Source organism: Bombyx mandarina, chromosome 19, assembly GCF_030267445.1.
Source record: "Bombyx mandarina strain Sakado chromosome 19, ASM3026744v2".
NCBI lineage: Eukaryota > Metazoa > Arthropoda > Insecta > Lepidoptera > Bombycidae > Bombyx > Bombyx mandarina.
The window spans coordinates 3,223,725-3,249,614 of record NC_143225.1 but is presented as its reverse complement, the minus strand read 5'-3'; the positions used below and the strand labels follow the sequence as shown (position 1 = coordinate 3,249,614).

At 39.6% G+C, this 25,890-nt stretch overlaps 2 protein-coding genes across 3 annotated transcripts; one reads left to right on the top strand and one right to left on the bottom strand.

Moving 5' to 3' along the window:
- Positions 1–625: 625 nt before the first annotated feature.
- LOC114239347 (BBSome complex member BBS4) lies at positions 626–7,714 on the bottom strand. The gene is made up of 9 exons (XM_089735261.1): positions 7,598–7,714; positions 7,388–7,521; positions 5,866–5,978; positions 4,141–4,235; positions 3,408–3,570; positions 2,572–2,848; positions 2,291–2,446; positions 1,757–1,966; positions 626–1,057 (listed from the first exon to the last, which is right to left on the bottom strand). Exons 1-9 carry the CDS (start codon positions 7,635–7,637, stop codon positions 905–907), a joined length of 1,341 nt encoding a protein of 446 aa, XP_089591387.1. The 5' UTR covers positions 7,638–7,714; the 3' UTR covers positions 626–904.
- A 198-nt stretch (positions 7,715–7,912) lies between these two features.
- On the top strand, positions 7,913–21,668 carry Pngl (N-glycanase Pngl). 2 transcript variants are annotated; one of them, XM_089735258.1, is made up of 10 exons: positions 7,913–8,243; positions 8,486–8,659; positions 10,040–10,205; positions 11,110–11,288; positions 12,512–12,697; positions 13,922–14,092; positions 15,506–15,657; positions 16,340–16,632; positions 17,412–17,573; positions 17,920–21,668. In XM_089735258.1, exons 1-10 carry the CDS (start codon positions 8,031–8,033, stop codon positions 18,075–18,077), a joined length of 1,854 nt encoding a protein of 617 aa, XP_089591384.1. In that variant the 5' UTR covers positions 7,913–8,030; the 3' UTR covers positions 18,078–21,668. The 2 variants fall into 2 exon arrangements, with proteins under 2 accessions (XP_089591384.1, XP_089591385.1); XM_089735259.1 differs by lacking the exon at positions 8,486–8,659.
- The last annotated feature ends 4,222 nt before the right edge of the window (positions 21,669–25,890 follow it).

The following is a 25,890-nucleotide window of genomic DNA, read 5'->3' as shown; positions in this document are numbered from 1 at the left end:
AACAATAAATTATTTGATTTATTGCGTAAATCGGTGATCGACGGCCCACCTAGTGTCAAGTGATTAGTTTTCTTTTCTTCCTACCTAAGCTGGTAGGCTTCAGAGGCTATGTCAGCGTAACCGAGCTAGTAGGTGAGCTCACGGGGCTCTAACCTGAGGACGATGCTAACACTAGCTCTAGCAAGAGCAGTGCTTCGCAGAATCTACCGCCGGATCGGAAAGGCGACCCACTGAGAAGATCCAGCGAGATACTCCGTGGGCTGTGTCTATGGGTTAATTTACTCGCCGAACCCTTCGAGTAGTCGCAAGCGACGGGTTCGACGAGAACGGTGACTTGAGGTACCTAAAATCATCGATAGTGGATTGAGAGGATCCGAAATGAAGTGATTAGTAAAGGCCGTAGTCAACACTAACTGAATGCCACCACACACCTTGATAACATGAGCTCGATGTATCAATGAAATATGATAGTTGGGCAACTATCTGGCATTATTGAAACTGCTTGGCAACAGCAAACGTTCACGACGGAATACAAAACAAAGCAAAGGGTCTATTAAACAGTATACTCGTAATGTACAATAACAACAATTTGAGTGAGTATTGAAATAAGACCGAAAATAAATTACGAGAGAGGAGATTTTCCTTTATTTTCCTTTCCTTGATTTTCCTTTAATAAAACAAACAAAACTTACACCATAAACACAGAATGTTAAAACGAAAAAACCTAAATAAAACATTTCACAGAAATAACAAAATATTTTATGTTTTCCGATACTGTTACTGATAACGACGTCAATTACATTATTTTACATTATTCCAAGTACACAATATGAAATCGTTAAGCATAGAAATTGTAGACTTTCCAAAAATTAACTAGAGTCGAGACGAAACATAACGAGTTTTTCTAAACCTCATCAGGGCCCATATTGACATTATCTGATACGGGAGAGTTTGCAGACAGGGCTGAATCTGCATCAGGCAAGCTTGATGTTGACTCTGACAGCTGCGCCCCTGCATAGTGCAATGCTGCCAGGAGTGACGCCAGAGAACTTGACAACTGAAATTGTGATTTTCCCATTATGTGTCGTATTTTTAAAATTTCTTTTATCTTGTATTTAAGTATTATTTGTACAGATTGCTCTAAAATATGTTTAAATAAGGCCTTATGGCCGTCAATGGTTTCCTTGTGATCCTGGGTTGCCGTTATCGGCATTGAATGAACGGTAGACTTATAAACACAAAAAATAACAGCCGCCAGATCCTTTGAAACCTCTTAGATTAAGAAGAACATTTAGAGTGTTGCAAATTTTTTAACGAGACATAATATTTAAGACATGCTCACGAATAACTTCCACGATGAAGTAATAACATCGTATAATCAAAAATCAAACCCGCAAAAAACATTAATTTGCGTAATTGCTTCAGTTAGACCGTCTTGTGAGGGTAGGTACCATCGCTTTGCCTATTTCTACCATATTACATTATGTACATTACAAGTGAGACTTCGACCAAATATCTCAAGGTAAGTAGCGACATCTGTGTAATTGGAACAGTGTCAAACGTAGGCAAACGTTCTAACTCCATATAAATTTGAGTTAACTTTTACGCTATCGAAAACGTTAAAAAACTCGCACTAAGCACACTGGTATATCCAAATTAACCTCTAACTGTTCCAGATGCAGTTTGAGCTCGTTCACGCATATAGTGCAATAAAAAATGAGTCATCAAAACCACGTTACATAAAACGGATTCATACATGAGGGTCAGGCGTTTCATCTCCCCGCAGGAGTTCAGCAACAATCTCTGCCTCTTCCAGAGCTTGAGACAGGCGTCCTGTTCTCGCATGTCTGCCGGCCATGTTCATCCGAATGAGAGGATCTTGAGGTGACAACCTTACCGCCCGGGCGTAAGCAGCATCCGATCTGCTGTCATCCAGTCGCTCGAGAGCAATAGCTATTAGCAGAATCTATATAAAAATACAGAGAGGCGTAATATATTCTAATATATTCTAAAGCCTTACAGGTTATAACAAGGTAACAATATTAATTAATATCATCAACACAATGCATAAATAACTAAAATCATTTATTGTGGAATTTAAATGTAAATATTTTATAAATAAACTTCTTGTGGAACGTATGATAATATTCAGAATGTATCTAATCGACATTCACACATTTTGACATATTTGCTTTCATTCTTTCAGAAGGTACATCTGTAAGGATCTTGTTAGGTCATTTAGAAACTTAGTGTGTTGTATGTTATTATGCATATTTTATCAATAACATACGGTGTAAGGTTGAGAGGGTTGTAGGGCAGCTGCCGCAGCCAATCTGCAAAATGCTGAGGTGGGTCTCTTACAAACCAACAAAGCTAGGCCCAAGTCATGAGCCGCGCGACCGTTTAATGGCGCGGCCCAAACCGCCCGCTGAAGACATGTCAACGCCTGGGAAAATAAAGAAAAATAGTTTAGATAGTTTTCTTTAGATAGATATGAACGATGTTGATACGATACTGAGTTAGATACGAACGATGTTGAGTTAGATATAAACGAATTTTAATAAAACTCACGGCAACAAATTTCTTCTTCGCAATCAAAGCGAGTCCCAAGTTAGTATGTGCCGCCACGCATTCCGGGTGTGCTGTCAATGCAGTCTTTAACCTTGCTAAAGACGCATCAACGTCTTTGTGCTGCAGCATCATGGCGGCGAGGGCCAGTGCCGCGGCGTGGTGAGACGGTTGTTGAGCTAGAGCTGCCCCTAGTAGTTGGAACGCACGACGGGGATCACCTGCTCGAAGTCTCAGAGCCCCTGCTGCGGCCATAGTGTCCGCACCGCATGCGTGTGCGCTGAAAGAGGGGTAGCTATCTCGTAAGCAAAATATAAGTCTCATAACAGACAAAATACTGATCTAGGGAGTGGGGAGTGCTCTGAGGAATTGTTCGAGATGATACCATTATCTCGTTTTTACCATCACACCGCCCGCCACCGGAGTAGAGTTTATCCATACTACCTGGAGCCACTGCGGTCATCCACAGTGCGTTTCCAGAGGTCTTTTTTGCCACGTACCATCCGGCTATGGAATGAGCTCCCCTCCACGATGTTACCCGAGCGCTATGACATGACCTTCTTCAAACGAGGCTTGTGGAGAGTATTAAGCGGTAGGCAGCAGCTTGGCTCTGCCCCTGGCATTGCTGAAGTCCATAGGCGACGGTAACCACTCACCGTCAGGTGAGCCGTGTGCTCGTCTGCCTACAAGGGCAATAAAAAAAAACTATGAAACAATTGCTACAAAAACTTTCTATTGATAATGTTGCGGGTTAACTGTAAATTTATTTTATGGTTTATATTATTAAGTATTATAATTAAAGAATGTCATAATTAAACCGAACGACCGTAGTAACTTACGAAAGCGCTTCGTCATAAGCTGCTAAAGCTCCGTTCACGTTGTTAGTGGCGAGTAACATTTTCGCTAGCAAAGAGCTTGCCCGCTCGCCGCCTCCAGCTTGCACCGCGGATCGAGCCCACTCCACGCCGTGGTCCACATCACCCAAATTCCAGAGACATTCAGCTGAAAGTTATTGAACTTTTTTTTGCTTAGGTAGGTGGACGAGCTCATAGCCCACCTGGTGTTAAGTGGTTACTGGAGCCCATAGACATCTACAACGTAAATGCGCCACCCACCTTGAGATATAAGTATAGTTCTAAGGTCTCAGTATAGTTACAATGGCTACCCCACTCTTCAAACCGAAACGCATTACTGCTTCACGGCAGATATAGGCAGGGTGGTGGTACCCACCCGTGCAGACTCACAAGAGGTCCTACCACCAGTAATAATGTAATGTTCGACGTATCTTTCTAATAAGTACTATTAAATTTACAAATTTAAAATTGATCTATACTAATATTATAAAGAGGAAAGATTTGTTTGTTTGTTTGTTTCGAATAGGCTCCGAAACTACTGGACCGATTTGAAAAATTCTTTTTCCATTAGAAGCCGACATTGTCCCTGATGAACATAGGCTACTTTTTTAATATTTTTTTTATATTTTTTTTGTTTGTTTCATGTGTGTTTTAATGTTTCCGAAGCGAAGCGAGGGCGGGTCGCTAGTTTCGTAATAAAAGTATAAGGAGTGATCACCTAAAGCACAATAGATATCGGCGTCGGGATGTTGGCTGAGTTTATCAGCTTCCAAATAAGCCTCGTATGAAAGCTGGTAACGGCCTTGTTTGTAACTGAAACGCAGCAATAGTTAAATTAATCTTAATTGCAATCCTGTTTATTTATTTTTTCTACCTATTCGCTGGTAGTCTGTGAAGACTATTCCAGCGCTACGCTCTGTCAGCTAGGTGAGTTCACGGGCTCAACCTGAAAGAATTTGCTAACACTAGCCCTAGCAATAGCAGTGCTTCGCAGAAACTACCAGCGAATCGGAATCGCGACCCACTGAGAAGATCCGGCGAGAAACTCAGTGGGCTGTGTCTATGGGACCCGGTTTAGATGAAAAACGTTGGATACAGTAGTGTCTTACAAAGAAATTGGCATTAAAACTACTTGTATTCGGGATGCGTGTTAAAATTTTGAGGTAGTATGAGGTACTTGAGCAAGTAAGTAGATATAGTGTGTGTTTTATTCTCGCTGCCCGGAATAGAGAAAGAGAAGAGAGGGAAGATAGAAAGAGAGAAGAGAAAAGAGAGAATCTAAGAAGAAAGCAGCTGTTGAGTATTCCTATAACTTGAAAGGTAGCATATTGGACAGGGTTCACACTACTCGGGAGTTAGGCTTGATCGTAGATGATAAATTGGACTATCATCAGCACATCATTCGTACATGTAAGAGCGCCAATAAAGCCTTAGGACTTGTAACGTGCGCAGGTTCACAGTTTCAGAGTGTCACTGTCTCTATTGTCCTGTATTATGCCTTTGTACGTAGCAAGCTGGAATATAATTGCATTGTTTGGGATCCTCGGGAATCAAAATACAATATGCTCATAGAGAGAGTTCAGCGTAAGTTTGCTCGGTACCTGTATAAGAGGTTATATGGTTATTATCCATACTACCTGGAGCCACTGCGGTCATGCACAGTGCGTTTCCAGAGGTCTTTTTCGCCACGTACCATCCGGCTATGGAATGAGCTCCCCTTCACGATGTTTCCCGAGCGCTATGACATGTCCTTCTTCAAACGAGGCTTGTGGAGAGTATTGAGCAGTAGGCAGCGGTTTGGCTCTACTCCTGGCATTGCTGAAGTCCATGGGCGACGGTAACCACTTACCATCAGGTGGGCCGTACGCTCGTCTGCCTACACAGGCAATAAAAATAAAACCGTTTTTGTTTCCGTCGCTTTTTGTGTCAGGTGTGGTTGGACTGGATACCCTAAACCATACTTATTTAGCAGAAGCAAACGATTTACAAACTCCGAAATTAAATACCTTCTATTGAAGTCTGTTAAATTTACAAATTCTTAATCATAGTTCAAACGACAAATCATGAAAAAAATATGTTTTTTTTGAGGACTAGCAATAAATACATTTATTGTTTTCTCGAAAAATCTTGTTCGGATTATTCATAGTAAGTATTTGTTTACTGACTAGGAAGCTTTAAATGTATATATCGACGCTTGAAAGGCAAACGTGACTAAGTGACAATGCGTGAACTTTACAATAGACTAATTTAAAGTTGAAATACCTGAAAAAAATTCTATTTTAACGAATCTAGCTGTAGGATTGAAATGATTTTAATAGACCTAGAAATATTATTTTTTTGCGCATCGAATATGGTTATTGCCTATCATTGTATCATATTATAAAGCAGTTATTGTCGCTTAGTCACGTTTGCCTTTCAAGCGTCGATATGAAGATTGGCTTACAGGCATTTAGCGACTTGTTTCAAGGGCTCTGGATCTCTGGGCTGCAGTCGTAGACAGCTGTGAAACTTTTCTAACGCTTCTTGTATCCGACCTGCGTCTGCTAGCACTGAACCCTGATCGGTACATTTCAAAAACGCCTTTATTAACAAAACATTTACGTATCTTTATCACTGAATTACTGGACATCATTACGTATGTTTTTGCATGTCACTGAATCATTGGATGTCATTTTCATTAGGTTCAACAAGTGCGAGTGACTTAAAAATTTTCACACACTCCAAGGCCCGTTGACAGGACAATAGGACATACATAGTATAAAACAAAGTCGCTTTCTCTGTCCCTATATCTGTCTGTCGCTATGTATGCTTAAATCTTTAAAACTACGCAACGGATTTTGATGCGGTTTTTTTTATAGATAGAGTGATTAAAGAGGAAGGTTTATATGCATAATAACATCCATTAAATAGTGGAGAAATCAATAATAAATTACAGTTTCCGAACCGAAGCGAGGGCGAGTCGCTAGTAATTTTATAAATTCGCTCTAATATCCTGATCAGTATCAACGGGATAAAAAAGGATGAAATTAATTGTTAGTGTTAAAGTTTGCCATTTAATAATAATAGACTACAATTTGTGACTTTGACCTCATGTTTTAAAGATTGTTGTTCACGTTGTGTTTTCCATAATCCGGTAACTGCTCCAGTAATTTCTGAAAAGGTCACGACTCAGATTTCTCATGAGCTCTTCTGCTCAATTGAAGCATTGTAAGAAGATGTTAAAAACTAGCTGACCCGGCAGACTTCGTAGTCAGACAGAATCGATAAATAAAAGACTTAAACTTTCGTATAAAATAAACTTAATACAACCAAAAGGAATCCGTCCGACGGGGGTCGCATCAAAGGGAAAACAACATTGTTATTTTTATTTAATTCTGAACATTTTCATATTTTTGTACCTTTTAAACCTTCTCTGGACTTCCACGAATAATTCAAGACCAAAATTAGCCAAATCGGTCTAGCCTATCTCGAGTTTTAGCGAGACTAACGAACAGCAATTCATTTTTATATATATAGAAGAAGAAGATAGAAGATAAATAATATAAACAAATAACAATATTATTAGATGTGGGTAACGCGTTTTTACTCTTCAGCTTTGTACGCTTTACATTGCGGGTTGATGAAATTTCACAAAAAGGAATTCCAATAATATTTATGATCGGTTATGCAAATAGAGGTTATGTTTTTTTTTTTGCATATTAAACGATGTTTAAGCTGGAATAGCCTTGTAGGCGATCAGCGAATAAACAGGGGAAAAAACATGGTTGACCTCTAAAATCCTTCACAATTTTTAGTAGGTACTTATATTATCAGGTACATCAGGTATAACATCAGTACTTATATATCACTATAAAAAAATGCAAATATTAATGATGTCCTTGTAAAAGTGTGTCTGTAAATATTTCTTTAAGAAAATTTCACAAGTAGCCTTCAGATTCAAATCTTCAGATTATAGAAATAAATACCTTTATGTAGAACGCATATATGTGTTTATTGTCGTTTTTTTTCAGCAAATCATCAGCCAGGTCAAGGCATTGAGCGTGCTCCCCTCTCACATATCGAGCATGTAGGAGCCAATCTTGAGAACCGCTTTCATGCACTACAAGTTTAGCTACTATAAGAAACAGAAAAATATTTTGTCAAAATAAAAATAAAAAGGTTTATTGTTTTTGTACCATTATCAGTTAATGCCTCAGTTAAAGACATTTTTTTCATTCTGAAACTCGACTGAATGTGTATTTGTTTAGAGCCGCCAATGCTATGGTAACAAGGAAATCAATTTCAATGATTTGCTCAATATTTTTAGGTTGACTTTAAATTATTTATTCTTGTGTATACTGTAACAAAAGTTGAAAAGGCAGACAGATCGTAAAAAAATGTTGATGTCATCGATTTTTATTTCGAATTTTTTAACTGAAATTTCAATTCATGTTTTTCGAATTCACGAAATTCAAGATTGATTTCAAAACGTAAAATTAAAATTCCTGACAGCACATAAATCTGACAAGTGACAGCGATGAAATCGCAAAATTCAAAATTAAAGAAATAGAAATAACCATTTAAACATATTTTAAGCAATAATCAAATCTATAGAAATACTGTTAAATAATGGAGGACACAGTGCATTTAGCTTTAGTCGAGCAGAGTATTCGGAACACAGATAAATTCATTATAGCTCTCTACGAACTCTTGGAACGCATCACTCGTATTCTGGAGAATCCGCATGATTACGAATTGAGGAGTATTAAAAAAAATGTTTTTAAAGATTTATCCAAACTGGACTCTTTTAATGAATACATGAAGTATATCGGATTCAAATCGGTATGACTCGTGTAACAATGTTAACGATTTTAGCCGCTGTTGTTATGTGCTCAGTTCGGATTTAGTTTCCTTATAAGTTATCGCTGACTTCGGTTCATAATATCCAATTCCTGCAATTTTCAATTTATATTTAATAAACGCGCTGCTATTTCGCAAATTGCTACTACATTTTGAGTAGTTCAGTAAAATTACCAAAATCCTTCATCTTCATGAGAATAAAGTAACACTAACGATAATTTTAGGTAAACAACGAATTTACATATCCAAAGGAGTTAAGTTTTAGCAAATTAAGGATGGCTCAAGTGGCCATCGAAAGGAAACTACATTTTTGCTGTGGATCCGTGCCTATTAGGCCGATCCCAGTAAATTCTACAGACGTTAGAGAACAACCTAAAGCATCCCCAGTTCATTCATTGGTGGGTAAATATTGATAGTACTATAGATTAATGAGACTCATAATTTTGAACCAGAAGGTTTCTAGAGTGTCTTATTTGCAATCAAATGATCCAGTCAGAAAGGTTATATATTAAAGGCATAGGGCTGTTGTTATACAATACAATTCGACATTGACCTATTGTCTAAGAGTAACAATTACATTGCGTTTCGTAAAGGCTCTAATAACCACTTAACACCAAGTGGGCTGTAAGTTCAGACACCCTTAAATTGAATTAAAAAAACTTAGGACTACCTAGTTTTTTTCATTAACTTCATTTTCATTATTTAACAAGCTCATCCACATGTGTTAGCACTTTATCAACATTCTATTCAGCTACTTTTCTATTTCCATCAATTATTGATTGATACTCTACAAATCTGCTATCGTTTACTAGTTTTAGCAATTTTATACTACCCTCAAAACATCAATATGAATTATAATAAAATGCCTCTTAAACTGATCCTTACTGAACATTAGCCTTAATATGGGTCATTGATAAAGTTTGAAGTGGTTAATAGTATTATATTATCCTTGAGACATGACTAATAATAATAAACACAGACAAGTTACAGATTGTCATCTGACCCCAAACACAGTTTAACTGTATTATAGGAACAAGAGATTGATATTTACTATGATGATATTTATTATGCTTAAGTAAATACATATCAACACTTGAAAGGCAAACGTGACTAAGCGATAATAACTGCTTTCTACATAAATGATAGGCAATAACCATATTCGAAGCGAAAAAAAAAAATTCTAGGTCTATTAAAATCATTTCAATCCTAAGGCTAAATTCGTTAGAATAGAATTTTGTCAGGTATTTCTCCGGTATATTTTAAATTAATTTCAACATTAAATTAGTCTACTGGAGAGTTCACGCATTGTCGTTTAGTCACGTTTGCCTTTCAAGCGTCGATATAGATATCAAACACTGAGACAAAGAGTAAATAAACCTGTTCATCATATTGAGGCCTGAAACTCGTGCAGCAACATTTTTGCAACTTTGCAGTGGAGCCATTTAAAGGTTGAATTTGAAAAAAAAAATACAAAAAAATTCTTGAGCTATTTCAATGGAGTCAATTCAATTGAAGTTCAATTAAATACATCGAACTGTTGATGTTAATACCAAATTAAAGGAACTTTTAATTACAACGATTAATGTTGTGTATTAAACAAAATGTCGCTTACACCAAATACCCTAACACCCCTCGATAATAATGTTGACCGAAAACTTAAAGCATATCCAAACTTATGTTATCGAATAATGAACATCTAATATTTGTTCTGATTCATTAGTATATGAATATAAAATATCATGTATAGTATTTGAATCATTAGTATTTTTGTTTAACAGCAAACTAAAAACAGATTCCTACTCAAAATTCAAGATCTATTCAATGGTATGCAAGTTTATGAGGATGAAGATTTATTAGCACATGCCCGAGACCAAATACCCTTAGTGACATTGCAGCTTATGGCTTTAGACCGAGTTAGGGAACAACAGAAGAAAATTAAGATGGGTGAGTTTAAGTACCATTGGATTTGGGAGCAATACAGTAAAGACTTTTGTTCTCAAAAAACAGAAAATTTATAACATAATTTTGACCTAGGAATTTTTATTGTTAATTAATAAATACATTAATCGAAATAAAAACCATCCTATCTTTCAAGTTGGATCAAACTGCACACGGTGTGGAAATTTAATTTAAAATTGGTTAAGTAATTTAGGAGTCCATCACGGACAAACAACGTGACACGTGATTTATATATATTAAGATAGGGTGCCAATGTTCATGCCTGCTTTAGAACAAGAAAACCATTAATACTCTGGTTTCGCTTGCATGATTATGGAAAATACAAAAAGTAATAGAGCTAATAGAATTCTGGATGTCTGCAAATCGAAAATAAAATTTAAAATACTTTTATTGTTTAATTTTGTTTATTATGTGTAATATTAAGTATATTTGAAAAGTTTTTATTGAAAATACAATTTTTTAATTCTTATCTTACTGGTGGTAGGACCTCTTGTGAGTCTGCGCGGGTAGGTACCACCACCTCGCCTATTTCTGCCGTGAAGCAGTAATGCGTTTCGGTTTGAAGGCTGGGGCAGCCGTTGTAACTATACTGAGACCTTAGAACTGATATCTCAAGGTGGGTGACGCATTTACGTTGTAGATGTCTATGGGCTCCAGTAACCACTTAACACAAGGTGGGCTGTGAGCTCGTCCACCCATCTAAGCAATAAAAAATTAAAAAATAAAATAATTAGCACAGCATTAAAATTTTGAAGGGGCTACAAACCGTGACAACAAACCTAAAGCTGAAATGTTAATGATGACAGAAACCGTAAAAATAGTTTTTATTATAGCTATAGTGAGTACCTAAATGTAGTAATATATAAATATAAATTCTTAACTTTTTCAGGGGAAATAAAAGCAAGCGATCTACCATTTGATACAGCTTTGCTAATGGAGCTCCTGGACTGGTTCAAGCATGATTTCTTTAAATGGGTCGACAAGCCTGACTGTGATTTATGCGGAGAACGAACCGTCAGTCATGAAAACGCTATCATGACGATAGAAGGTGAAACTTGTAGAGTTGAGGTTGGTTTATTTGATGCTTTACATGCTAGATCCAATCCATCACTATTGAACCTGCCATGGAGATAACAGACATCTATGATTAGGTAAAAAAAATGCTCAATAAAGTTTTTTTTTTTTTGCTTAGATGTGTGGACGAGCTCACAGCCCACCTGGTGTTAAGTGGTTACTGGAGCCCATAGACATCTACAACGTAAATGCGCCACACACCTTGAGATATAGTTCTGAGGTCTCAGTATAGTCACAACGGCTGCCCCACCCTTCAAACCGAAACGCATTACTGCTTCACGGCAGAAATAGGCGGGGCGGTGGTACCTACCCGTGCGGACTCACAAGAGGTCCTACCACCAGTAAAAACTCGTAAATAACTCTTCTAATATCAAAATCCCTTTCAAAATCTCCGTGGAATGTTTGTAAAAGTCTACTTTTTTTTTATTACTTAGACGGGTGAGCAAGCTCAACTACTTAGTGTCAAGTAGACATCGGGGCCCATCTACATCAACAATGTAAATTCCCTCATCCAGCTTGAGACATGAGTTATAAGTCTCAGGACTACATTTGTGGCAGTCAGCGCAAAAGTGACCTAACCCACAATTTTTCATAATCATGCTTATATGTATATCGCAACTTATTTAAAATACAATAAAATTTGATACGAAACCGGCCTATCCATAGTTTCACCCATAGATAACAGATGGCTTTGTAAACATTATTTTTGCGCGTATTGTTTTTTTGTCTATTCAAATTCAAATTCATGAAGACTTAAACCTTATTGCTCCATAATAATTATGGCTTAGCTTAGGCCACTTTTGCGCTGACGACCTCATTTATTTTGTAACGGGAAACGTTAAGTCTCTTCTTTTGATTTTGGAAAGTGCGTCAGTCTCAGCTCACAGCATGTTGCATGTGTGCATGTTGACCACTCTGGATCCAAACCAGCCTTTAGGTTAAGGTAGTTTTAGTGTTAATTTTGAGTTTTTGTTTTATTATTATTATTATTATTTGTTTTTTTGTTTTTATTGTTATTATTATTGCTTTTGTTTTAGTCCGAGATTGTAGTTATTATTTTTATTTACTTCTAGTATAAATGAAATGTTAATGCAGTGTAATGAAGTGTAATATGGATGCAAAATCTGAAGTAAATGAAAAAAAAAAAAAAAAAAAAATTGCATAATGCCTGGAGAACCAATTCGGCTCTTACGAATTGAAGCTAACCGTTGTTTAAGCTCTACCAGTGCACCGTATGTGAAGGAGGAACCGCGATGTTCCCGCGCTACAATAACCTGCGTACATTGCTGCGCACGAGGAGTGGTCGGTGCGGCGAATGGGCCAATTGCTTTACGCTGCTGTGCCGTGCTTTGGGCTACGACACCAGATACGTTTATGACGTCACCGATCACGTGTGGTGCGAGGTGAGCCGTGTAATATTGTCGCTGACGTTGTTTCTGAGACTAGCTTTATTACATGTATGTGCGCGAATTCATGTCCATCGGGGCCAGAGGCGACGCGCGGGGGACATCTCGCCCCACCTTCGCCCGCCTCCCCGCATTTGTCTGATGTCGAGTGTTGTCCGTGACGATTCTGACGCGCGCTTATCGATATCGAAAATTTACGCTAACGCTATTGTGTTATTTAACCATGACTACTCCACTTCCAACAAGTTCAGATAGAAAAAACCTACTGGAAAAAGATACATACTGATTCCGACTCTGATCTGTCGGTTGTCTTTTCATTTGATAGTGATTGAATTGGAATTAAAAAAATATTTTTCTCTATTAGATATAAACAAGTAATTACTTGTCTCATTTATTTTATTTCATAAATTGCAAAGTTACCTTAAGTTACATTAAACCAAATTGACAGCTGTTGACTAAATCGGTAGTTATTATCGACATTACCATAATTAACTAGGTCACAGCAATACCGCATTCCTCAGGATGGACATGAACTCGCGCGCCCCCTGTACCTATCTTCATTGCTTTACCATTCGTAATGATTTTCCGAATGGATCCTATTACTTATCCTATTACTCGAAAATAAATAGCTTGAGTCATTTTTACATATTTGAATTAAAAAAATATACATTTTAGATTCGTCTTCTAACATAACGCGCAATGTATCACATTTAAAAACCATCGTACAATGATCTTGGAAACACGACATACCTTCAGCTGCGTTCTGGTTACATTACAAAATTTACGAATTTACGAAAACTACATGTAGTGATTGATTTATGTAATATGCATAATAATTTATTTAATAGCTAATTAATAAAAAATCATTATAATTTATTTTATTTTATTGCTTTGTTGGGTTGACGAGTTCACAGCTCACCTGGTGTTAAGTGGTTACTGGAGCCCATAGACATCTACAACGTAAATGAAATAAGTTCTAAGGTCTCAAGTATAGTTACAACGGCTGCCCCACCCTTCAAACCGAAACGCATTATTGCTTCACGGCAGAAATAGGCAGGATGGTGGTACCTACCCGCGCGGACTCACAAGACGTCCTACCACCGGTATTTACGCAAATTATTATTTTGCGAGTTTGATATAGCCTAGGGTATAACAAATGCGATACATTGCTGCTCTGAAGATTTTCGTTTGGAGGCGATCGTGTATCGTGTGTGCCTTCAGGTGTTCGACTACGACTCGAACCAGTGGCTGCACGTGGACCCGTGCGAGGCGAAGCTGAACACGCCCCTCATGTACTCGCACGGCTGGGGCAAACGCCTCTCTTACGTCATCGCCTTCTCGAGGGACGACCTGCAGGACGTGACGTGGCGGTACACCACCAACCATAAAGAGGTTCGTCCTCAACTTTGGCCTTAATTCGGGAATCATTGCGGGTAGTTTTAAAAAAAAATGTTCTCTTTTCAAATTTCGGAAGATCGGTTTGTGCTCGGACGAGTGGACGGATGAGGTGAATTGCACCGCCGATTTTGAGGCATGAGGTCGAAGCCCAATTTTTTTTTATTGCCCTTATAGGGCATATGGTCGTTACGATCATACGGTTCATCTGATGGTGAGTGGTTATCGTCGCCCATGGACTTCAGCAGTGCCAGGGGCAGAGCCAAGCCGCTGCCTTACGCTTCGGATTTTGTAACAGTCGCCCTCGCCTTTAGAACTGGAACACACGACTCCTGCACGTCAAATTGAAACTTATGTTACTGCACTGAAATAGTTGTAAACGAATTGAAAATTTAAAATCATCTCTTCCATATAAGTTCTTATAAGCTTTTTCATACAACGATAGAAAAAGAGTTTTGTTTGTTTGTCTTCCTCGATTTTGCTCTTTGTCCATCCGATCGATTAGACCCTTTGTGCAGTTGTTATCGTTAGCGCGAATCTGTAGTCGCTAATTTTGACTGACGGATGGCAAATATAAACAATTATCTGATGTATTGCTAATAATTTTGTGTGAAACATTTAACAGCTGTATTGCTAATAACTTTGAGTAAAACATTTAACAGATGTATTGCTAATAAATTTGAGTGAAACATGCAACAGATGTATAGTTAATAACTTTGAGTAAAATATTTAGCACATGTATTGCTAATAAATTTGAGTGAAACATTCAACTGATGTATTGCTAATAAGTTTGAGTAAAACATTTAATTTTAACAGATGTTTTGCTAGTAACTTTGAGTTAAACATGTTACAGATGTATTGCTAACAATTTTTAGTGAAATATTTAACAGATGTATTGCTAAAAAATTTGAGTGAAACCCTTAACATATGTATTGCTAATAATTTTGAGTTAAACATTTAACAGATATATTGCTAATAAATTTGAGTGAAACATTCAACTGATGTATTGCTAATCATTGTGAATGAAACATTCAACTGATGTATTGCTAATAATTTTGAGTTAAACATTTAACAGATATATTGCTAATAAACTTGAGTGAAACATTCAACTGATGTATTGCTAATCATTGTGAATGAAACATTCAACTGATGTATTGCTAATAATTTTGAGTTAAACATTTAACAGATATATTGCTAATAAATTTGAGTGAAACATTCAACTGATGTATTGCTAATCATTGTGAATGAAACATTCAACTGATGTATTGCTAAAAATGCTGAGTAAAACATTTAAGAGTGTGTGCCCTTAGCGGCAAACGAAGAGAAGCTGTTCCAATTCTATACAACTATTGAGTTAACTTTTACGCGATCGTGAAGTTAAGCACACAGACGTATTGCTAAATGTTATAGGTGTTGAAATACCGCTACCTGTGCACGGAAACAGAATTGATCTCCACGATAATGACGCTGCGGGAGCACAAACAGAGCGATGTAACGGAGGCCAGGCGACGCTATCTAGCCAAGCGCACTCTCGAGGAACTAGTGCAGATGATGGTGGAAAGGTATAGTTTTAATAATCCTATATTGCTGTGGGAGAATCGAATTATAATATACACGATAGAAAAAATATAACTTTTTTTTTTGTACACGCAATGTATGTCGCACAAATAAAACAGTTGAAGCGTGAGGTCAGCGACATCGCGCGACGCGGGAGAATGTCGCTGTAGATTGCGGTTTCACAGAAGTTATTAAATTAACCTTTGCCAATATTATAGTTTTTAATTTTATGAAAAATGATAATATAGAGTGAAATGAAATGAAATTAAGATGATTAATTTGAGACAATAATCAACTGGGATGAAATTAAATGAAATGAGATGATCTGGGATCAAATATAATCTCAGTAAAATGGTAGTCATTTACTAAGATTTTTTCAGTGGACTTTTTGGAGGAACTCGAGAAGTTACGTCCTGCAGTTTTGTTTCATTTTCCCACTTTTGTGCACTTTCACAGATATTAAAACGTTAATAAACCACCGTTATTACACACTTAAACCTGAAGAAACACTAAGCAAATCAAAATAAAACAAATCACATAACTTCACTCCTCGCGTTCCCGCCAAAAAGTCTCTGTCAAATATCTTGTATTGTATGATAGCTACATACCCGCCACACCTGTGATTAATAATTTTCAGAGATAATTTGTTAGTATTATGCGCTTTAATTTAGACGTGCTTTTAATAAGGAAACCGAGCGACTACGAGTCCCACGGGCGTATATCCGGGTCGCGCAAGTGGCGGATGCAGCGCGGGGAGCTGGGCGGCGCGGCGGGCGGGGCGGTGGGGGGGCACACGTTCGTGCTGGGGCGCGCGGGCACGCACGTGATGCGCTACTACTGCGGCGCTGACCGGTGGAGGCGGGCGTGTGACGGCGCCGAGACCGCCCCCCTGCCCGGCTGGCACGCGGCCGTGCTGCACGCCGCCAACGTGTTCAGGAAAGTCGAGCCGGACTGGCTGCAGTCCTACATAGCTAGAGAAGGTGGGTATTTATTTATTTATTACACTTCATGTAAAATTTACATTGGCGGACGGAATGCCTAAGGCATTCTCTACCAGTTAACCAAAGGTAGTGCAGAGTGAATAGTGGTAGGTTCAATTAAATTTATATGAAGTTACAAATACATGCGGTAGGCAGCGGCTTGGCTCTACCCCTGGCATTGCTGTAGTCCATGGGCGACGGTAACCACTCACCATCAGGTGGGCCGTATGCTCGTCGACCTACAAAGGCAATAAAAAATATATCTTAATGAACTAGTGGTAAGACTTCTTGTGAGTCCGCGCGGGTAGGTACTACTACCCTGCCTATTTCTGCCGTGAAGTAGTAATGCGTTTCGGTCTGAAGGGTAGGGCAGCCGTTGTAACTATACTGAGATCTTAGAACTTATATCTCAAGGTGGGTGGCGCATTTAGGTTGTAGATGTCTATGGGCTCGAGTAACCACTTAACACCAGGTGGGCTATGAGTTCGTCCAACCATCTCATCAATAAATAAATAAAAAATATACATATTATATACTCTTTTTTTTATTGTCAAACTTTTGTTATTGCTTAAAGTCTGTGGTCAAATTGAGAATAGATTAAATATTATTTGTCTTTATTAATATTTACCTAAAGTGTAGTCTTAGCAAAATTTGTGATTGTAGAAACATCTTCGATAATACAATCATAATATGTAGTGTACAAACTTATAATTTCAATTAATTATAGTCGAATTTGGAATACCGGTTGACCACTAGTTATAGGAATGTTGTGATTGCAGAGGGCGAGGACTTCGGTTCGATCTCGTGGGCGTTCGCGGCTAGTGAGGAGCTGACGTGCGCCAGTTTATCGATAAAGGTCCGCACGGCGCTGTACGAGAGCGGCCGCATCGACTGGACGGTGAAGTTCGACGATGAAACCCCTACCACGGTCACGTTGAGCGGTTAGTACGCGATCCCTCAGTGGTAGGACCTCTTGTGAGTCCACGCGGGTAGGTACCCCCCCTGCCTATTTTAGCCGTGAAGCAGTAAAGCGTTTCGGTTTGAAGGGTGGGGCAGCCGTTGTAACTATACTTGAGACTGTAGAACTTATATCTCAAGGTGGGTGGCGGCATTTAGGTTGTAGATGTCTATGGACTCCGGTAACCAATTAACACCAGGTAGGCTGTGAGCTCGTCCATCCGTCTAAGCAATAAAAAAAACATACTACTCTGTCAGCACAATTTTCGTAAAAAGGGGGGTACCAAGTTTTTGCTTCACGTATTAAAGTATAGATAAAATCAATTACAGATAAACCAACGAAGTTCGCACGAAAGTTTCGGAAGGTCATCATCAAAGCCGAGCTGTCTGGCGGCGACGGCCCCGTGCGCTGGCAACACGCCCAGCTGTTCCGGCAACACACGTACTCCAAGAGAAGCTCCTTTATCGTCACAATCGTGGTCCAGTAAATCTAATGGTGCCAGTAGAGATGAAACGGACATCCGGTATCCGGCCACGTTTTCGCTATTCGGCCGGATACCGAATAGTAACCCAGTATCCGGCCGGATTTCGGATAGTAAAATTTAAAAAAATATCATGTTTATTACAAAAGACAAATAATACCACAATAGGTTATGGAGAACTTTCATTTTTATAATCGCACGTCAAAAGTGTTTTTTTTATTAATTGATACATATACATATATAAACGTGCGACAACACCCGAACGCGCACGATTATGTCCGAAAGGGCAGGTATCCGGTATCCGGTCAAACCACTATCCGTTTCATCTCTAGTTGCCAGCCTCATAAAACAAGGTGTAAGAAAATCGATCTCATACTTTCATCTTACACAGAAAAATTCAACCACTATCGAAGCTCGAACTTTGGGTCGAGTCCTCGGCGATAGACATTGTTCATGTCCATAAGAAATCATTTACTACCAGGCCGGTTGTATCACCTATAGAAATTAGAAGAAGAAAAAAACACATTTCGTGACACACTGCTTGATTATAAATTGTCTTTAGATAGACCGGTTCTCTATACCCTGCATGCACAAGGCAGTTTGGCACTACGCAATGTAAAGCGTTTTATTAATTTTATTTACTGATGGCAGGATCTATTTTAAGCCAGCGCGGGTAGTTACCACCGCCCTACCTATATCTGCCGCGAAGTAATATTATATCTCGGCTTCGAAGGGTGGGGCAGATCATATACTATACAACTATTACTATATACTATACAACTGATGTCCACGTTACCACATAAATTAAATAAAAATGCTCACAAGTTTTTTTTTGCTTCAAAAACGGTGCGCGTGCAAATTGGTGCACGTGAATGAAGTGAAACTTCTTTTTCGATGCGCAGTATTGTGGTTTTCTTCATTTTTCATTCTTAAATCAGATTGCTCTTGTAATAGGGAATGATGTGTGTAAGAGATGCGACCTCTTCAACATTTATATCATATATATTTTAATTTATATATAGAAAAATAAATAAATATATATTTTTAAATACTTCATTAAAGTATTGGACGCTACTCGTTGCTAACGCTCGCGCTGCCCTGTAGCAGGTATACTACGCGCATGCGTGCGAGTGCCACGCATTCACTCTCGCTCTGTCTCTTTCTATTCCATGGTAGCGTTAACCGTTTAACGCAACCTTTTTGGAAATCGGATTAGAAGTTTCACTTCCCATCATGGTCAAAAACATTTAAGAGTTTTATGATGTACCCTCAGAAACGACTGCGGTCGCGATCCCTACCCTATCTGGGAACGAGTCATCTCTCGCTTTGTTCTCAGCTTAATTTGATTTTGTGTAATGAATTGAAGATTATAGAAAGATTCATATAAACGTGTTCGTAGCGAAGAAATCACAGTACTTTTTCGATTTTTTTTAAAGGGATTTTATGACCTGGTAACTAAGACCTTTAAGTCATGTCTTATTATAATTGCACTTTTTCGACATGCAGTTCCACGTTTATTACTGGTGGTAGGGCCTCTTGTGAGTCCGCGCGGGTAGGTACCACCACCCTGACTATCATCTGCCGTGAAGCAGTAATGTGTTTCGATTTGAAGGGTAGGGCAGCCGTTGTAACTTGAGTCCTTGGAACTTATATGTCAAGGTGGGTGGCGCATTTACGTTGTAGATGTCCATGGGCTCTAGTAACCACTTAACACCAGTTGGGCTGTGAGCTCATCCACCCATCTAAGCAACAAAAATAAAAAAAACGTACAGACTACACAATGTCACGGAATTTTTCCACTATAATAAAATGCAATAATGAATTTATTGCGCACAAAACTAACTGCATTATTCTATCAACATCTGTTAATACAGATGACAGACGTACTGGTCTGTCATCTGGTAGCTCTCGCGCGAACCTCACGATACGACGGCCGGGAGTGAATCCATTGGGCGTGACGTCATTTGTGGGCCAAAATGAACGATAAGCGATCCACAAATGCTACACTAATTATGGAGGGTGGAAATAAGGAGGACCATCTCGGTGTTGTGAAAAGTGTTCGCTGGAAGGGAGCTAATTAAGATGGCGCCACTGTAGCAAGAGGAAGGATTTTAAAAACAGCATCATATACTATTTTACTGGTGGTAGGACCTCTTGTGAGTCCGCGCGGGTGGGTACCACCACTCTGCCTATTTCTGCCGTGAAGCAGTAATGCGTTTCGGTTTGAAGGGTGGGGCAGCCGTTGTAACTATACTTGAAATCTTAGAACTTATATCTCAAGGTGGGTGGCGCATTTACGTTGTGGATGTCTATGGGCTCCAGTAACCACTTAACACCAGGCGGGCTGTGAGCTCGTTCACCCATCTAAGCATTAAAAAAAAAAGTAGGATATTAAATTAAGAAGGAAAGAAATACTTCCTACGTAAATGGTAATAAAAATGAACAGTTGAGTAAAAATATTATATTTTTAAATCCAGCAGACTTCACACTGTTTAAAGCTGGTTTATTCATATAATTTCCATTTACTAAACTAGCGCTATTTCGGTAAGTCTTCCAACAATAACTTGATGTTTACAACTTTTACAACTTGTCCCCTATACAAGATTGTGCTTACTTCTACCCTCCATAATTATAACATACAACTATTAGCTTCATGTGACATTTTAAAATGTATATCATTAATATTTCACAAAAATTTTGCTCTATGTTCGTTTGAATTCAAATTAAAATCGCTTAGGAGTACTTTCTAGATTTTTCATTAATGTCTACTATAGTAGAATTATTTTGTCCGTGCAGTTTGGGTCATAGAATCGGAGCGGTGAAGCGAGTATTTCGCTCTCTCTTCCACTCACGAGCCTTATGGACGGGCATAGTGATGCGTATTATTGTTGTCGATAAGCGTTATCGATAGTGTATTTAGTTTTGTCATTTTGTGGATTAGTGATAAAAATGAAAGAAAAAATCACTAATCGAACACTTACACCACATATCGCCCCAGCAAGTTGACGAGAACGGCAGAAATTAACATTTTGTAACTTTTCGGGATCTATTCTTAATTCAGTGAAAAATTTTAACACATTGTTGAGAACAACACGTGCAAATATTATTATGAATAAATTCTATCGTTTTGATACAAAACAAAGGAGTAGCCATTGTGTCACTAAAGAAATTCAGAGAACGAATGCATAAAAACACATTTCTCTTCGACATAATGCACCATAATTTGCAGGTAACTACAAATGACTCTTAACATAGCAATGTCTCACCACCCTTCGTATACCACCCCGCCGCCGTGTACCTGCCTTCGACGACTCATTTACTTTCATGGATAATGTCGTTGCGCGCGCGCAACATGCTCACCGCCCTAGCCGGGCTATGTTTGCCCCAAACCATTATTACCCAAACTGCACGGACAAAATAATTCTACTATAGTTATCAATATCTTATAATATAATACTGTTTTCAAAAGAAAATGAACATACACATACATAAACATATATACATATTATCAATACTATTAGCTATTCGCATTTTGTAACTATTATATAAATAATCATTCCACTAATATTAAATACGTTTTTATTCCAATAAATATATCGATAAATATAAATGTGTTTTATTATTCCTAACATTAGACTAAATATATAAAGGTTTATATAATTTTATGTATTCACGGCGTCGTTATTAGCAGCGGTGAGTTTTATGTGCTGTGTGCTTAGTGCGAGTTTTTTAACGTTAACGATAGCGTAAAATCCGACCCGGTAGCAGAAGTATTCACGAAGCGCTGCCTTTGAGTTGTCAGGTCTCCTTCGGAGGCGCTCGGGCAGCTGTTAGCAAAACCCACCCCTCCTGGCTGAGCCCGTGCTCGTCCACTTGTCCTGGTGAAACTGGAAAGGCCTCCGGGCCACCGGTAATCCTTCAATTACAAACAAAAATACTATTTATCTATACATACAAATAAAATTGGAGTGTCTGTTGGTAATATTGAAATAACCGCTTTTTACTACATGCATATGAATATATATGCGGTACATACACCAAAATAACAATTTTTGTCTGTCTGTCGGTCTGTCTGTTTGTTCCGGCTAATCTCTGGAACAGCTGGACCGATTTTGACGAATCTTTCACTGATAGGTAGTTGTAAGGAGTAACTTAAGCTACTTTTTTTAAGACTAGCTTCGCCCCGCGGCATCACCCGCGGTACGACAATAACCGCGGGTAACATTGCGGGACTCAGCTATCAATAATAAAATTTAATGTTTCCGACACGAAGCGAGGGCGGGTGGCTAGTATATAAATATGTAATTATCATTACAATGGTGAAATAGGTGGATCAGCTCACGGCCTAACTTATTTCAAGTGAGAGCCCATAGACATCAACAACTTAAATGCCGCCACCCACATTGAGACATGTGACAGTCTCAGATTTACAGTAAACCGGCTTCGGTAGGCCAACCGAAAGCGGCAAATTCAAATCTAAACGCGTTACCACTTCGCGGCAGAAGTGGACAGGGCGGGGGTACCTACCGGTGTGGGCTCACAAGACGTCACCAGTACTCAGGCAAATTAAAAAAAAAAGGGTTTAGATTTTTATTACACAATTTTTTGCTTCACCTTGGAAGTCATTAGTGACTTATTTAATTCGAAAAATTTTAACCCGCCTGCGGAATTCGAACACCGGCAGAGAAGCATCGCTCGATATGACTACATTGGGCGTCTTAACCATTAGGCCACGACAACTGCAGGTCGTATTATTGATAGCTATTTTAAATTACAAGAATGTGTAAAAGTGTTTTTTTTTATTGTTTAGATGGGTGGACGAGCTCACAGCCCACCTGGTGTTAAGTGGTTACTGGAGCCCATAGACATCTACAACGTAAATGCGCCACCCACCTTGAGATATAAGTTCTAAGATCTCAGTATAGTTACAACGGCTGCTCTACCCTTGAAACCGAAACGCATTACTGCTTCACAGCAGAAATAGCCAGGGTGGTGGTATTTACTCTAGCGCGCTGCCATGGAGTAAATAGAGCGACCGGTCGACGGTGTATCGCGTCCCGACCCGGCAGGCTGGTTCTGGTCCAGCGGGGTATTCCGGGACACCAGCGGCACCGTCTGGGCGGCCCGACGGGCTGCCGTACCGAGACGGCCGACGTTTCAGAGCCTTCGATTCGCCGCGAAGGCTCCGTCGGCTGGGCGTCCTTGGGGTGAGCCGCGCCGTCTGGTTGTAGTGTTGACCGCGGTAACCCCCCTACCTCATCCGAGTTCTGACCTCGGAGGGGATAGGACGTCGGGTGTAAGAGTGCAGGGGAGTCGTTTAGTGGGTGGGCCCTAAAATCTTGGGCCCGCGGTCTGCTCACAACACCATGCAGATCGTAGTCTCACATACCCCGCGCGCCCCTTTTGCGCGGGGACCTCGTAGGAGATTCGGCCCTCTACCCGAAAAAAAAAAAAAAAGGGTGGTGGTACCTACCCGCGCGGACTCACGAGAGGTCCTACCAACAGTAAAAAAAATTGTTTTCGTAGCTTATAAATATTAATTTCTATACTATTAAGACATTAGTGTGAAGTGAATAAGTATGCATCTGCATGTTTATCATTAACAGTATTTACATTTAAATTGTATGTAAAAATCGGCAAGCTATAAAAGCATGTAAAATAAATGGAATGGATTGAAAAATTAATTAATCTTTCAATCAAAAATCCAAGATCATTTAGGGACAATAAAACCATCAAACTATCAATGATCGTTATGAATTTTAATTCCAGGATCTTACATCATGTTAATGATGTTATTTTTGATCGAGTATAGAAATAAACCGTACCAAATAAATATACAACACAACAAATACGAAGTCTGAAAAGATCACGGTCAATTTGATAACAATTTAACGACTTTGTATCCATCCGAAATCTAATATAACTACATGTATACATAAAATAAATAATTACAAAACGTCGTGACCTGACAACGATACGTGGCAAAAAACGATAGAACTTCAAGATAAATAGCAATTATATATTTTTTTCCTTCAATAAAAACGTTTTCTGACTTTACGTAATACCTAGTATTCGAATAGGTTATTTTTGTATTTTCAATCAACACACACAATCTATTTACATTTAATATTGACTTGACCGATTGACTCGGCGACACTGAACCACAGCCGCTGGGGCTACAAGTGAAGTCGTCGTGGCCTAAAGGATAAGACGTCCGGTGCATTCGAAGCGATGCACCGGTGTTCGAATCCCACAGGCGGGTACCAATTTTTCTAATGAAATACGTACTCAACAAATGTTCACGATTGACTTCCACGGTGAAGGAATAACATCGTGTAATAAAAATCAAACCCGCAAAATTATAATTTGCGTAATTACTGGTGGTAGGACCACTTGTGAGTCCGCAAGGATAGCTACCACCGCCCTGCCTATTTCTGCCGTGAAGCAGTAATGCGTTTCGGTTTGAAGGGTGGGGCAGCCGTTATAACTATACTGAGACTTTAGAACTTGTATCTCAAGGCGCGTCTATGTGGTAATGTCTATGGGCTCCAGTAACCACTTAACACCAGGTGGGCTGTGAGCTCGTCCACCTACCTAAGCAATAAAAAAAAACTTGAGGCTTATGTTTTAGACAGTTATGATTTGAGATTGCTGATAATTATTTTCTAGGGGATCAATCTTGGGGTCCCACCCGTTTTGTGCGGGGAGGGACCCAGACGTGGGGCGGCGTGCTTTGCACACTGACCCGCAGTAGGAAGCCGGGTGATGGTAGACCACGTTCCCCCGACCGCTCCGGGGGAAGGTGTAACGCGGCGCCATCAAAGCGGGCTCTCGGCCCGCTGACCGAGGAAGCCGGTGGTCGTGTCGCCGGCGGCCGGTCCGGCGTCGTTGGGACGGCGGGATGGATGTAATGTGCTCTTTTGAGTTAACACTGTCCCGCCGTCTCAATAGCCCCGACTGGGCTCCGGCCCGGTCCGAGGTAGGGCGCCGGCTGTGAGCGGCAGGAGTTTTTAGTGGGTTCAACTCCCACATACCCTACCTGCCGCGTGGGTGGCGATCCGACGATTTTCTCCTGTGGGAAAAAAAAGGGGGATCAATGGCTTTATGGACGTTGGTCATTTTCAAATACATCCAATATTCCTATATCTACGTTGTTAGATGAAAATGTACTTAGACGCATACGGAAGCGTTCAGGCTCTGTTGGAATTGAGTTCCTTAACACCCGTTGGGGGGTGAGCCGAAGGGCTGACTACCAAAAAAGTATGCAAAAACGACACTAAAAACTGACATATTTTTGCAGTGATTTTTGAGGCACTCCCAAATCAACTGTTTATTTTTTATTTTTTGGGCTAATAAGACCCATGCCACTAAAAGGTAAAGTTAGTGCAAAGGGTATGTGGGACTGAACGATCTGCAGATGTTAGCAGCGGTCTGGGGTCCGAGGGTGGTATTTCGGGCCCTACCTTCTAAAAGACTGGAAAGTCAGCTGTAGGTACGAGGGCCCACGGGGTGCCGCTGTTGTCCCGGGATACCACGCTGGATCACAACCAGCCTGCCGGGTCGGGACGCGATACACCGCCAACCGGTCGCCGTTATGATGTCACTCCTCAGCGCTACTCATACCCGATCCAGTGGACCGAATGGTAAACAGTCGACATCGCCCTAAATACGTCATTACGGATCCTCTCGATCCTTTAACGGTGCTTTTAGGTACCTCAAGCACCGGTCACCGTCCTTGTCGAATTGCGACGAAGGGCTCGACGATTAAATTAACCCATAGACACAGCCCACTGAATTTCTCGCCGGATCTTCTCAGTGA

Excerpts from the sequence above, each read along its gene's own strand:
- LOC114239347 (XM_089735261.1), bottom strand. The coding sequence starts at position 7,637 with ATGAAAAAAATGTCTTTAACTGAGGCATTAACTGATAATG. Across the intron at positions 4,236-5,865 it reads AAACAAGTCGCTAAATGCCT|TTACAAACAAGGCCGTTACC; the intron begins GTAAGCCAATCT and ends GCTGCGTTTCAG. Across the intron at positions 3,571-4,140 it reads CGATATCTATTGTGCTTTAG|CTGAATGTCTCTGGAATTTG; the intron begins GTGATCACTCCT and ends AATAACTTTCAG.
- Pngl (XM_089735258.1), top strand. The coding sequence starts at position 8,031 with ATGGAGGACACAGTGCATTTAGCTTTAGTCGAGCAGAGTATTCGGAAC. Across the intron at positions 8,660-10,039 it reads CATCCCCAGTTCATTCATTG|CAAACTAAAAACAGATTCCT; the intron begins GTGGGTAAATAT and ends TTTGTTTAACAG. Across the intron at positions 17,574-17,919 it reads TACCACGGTCACGTTGAGCG|ATAAACCAACGAAGTTCGCA; the intron begins GTTAGTACGCGA and ends AATCAATTACAG.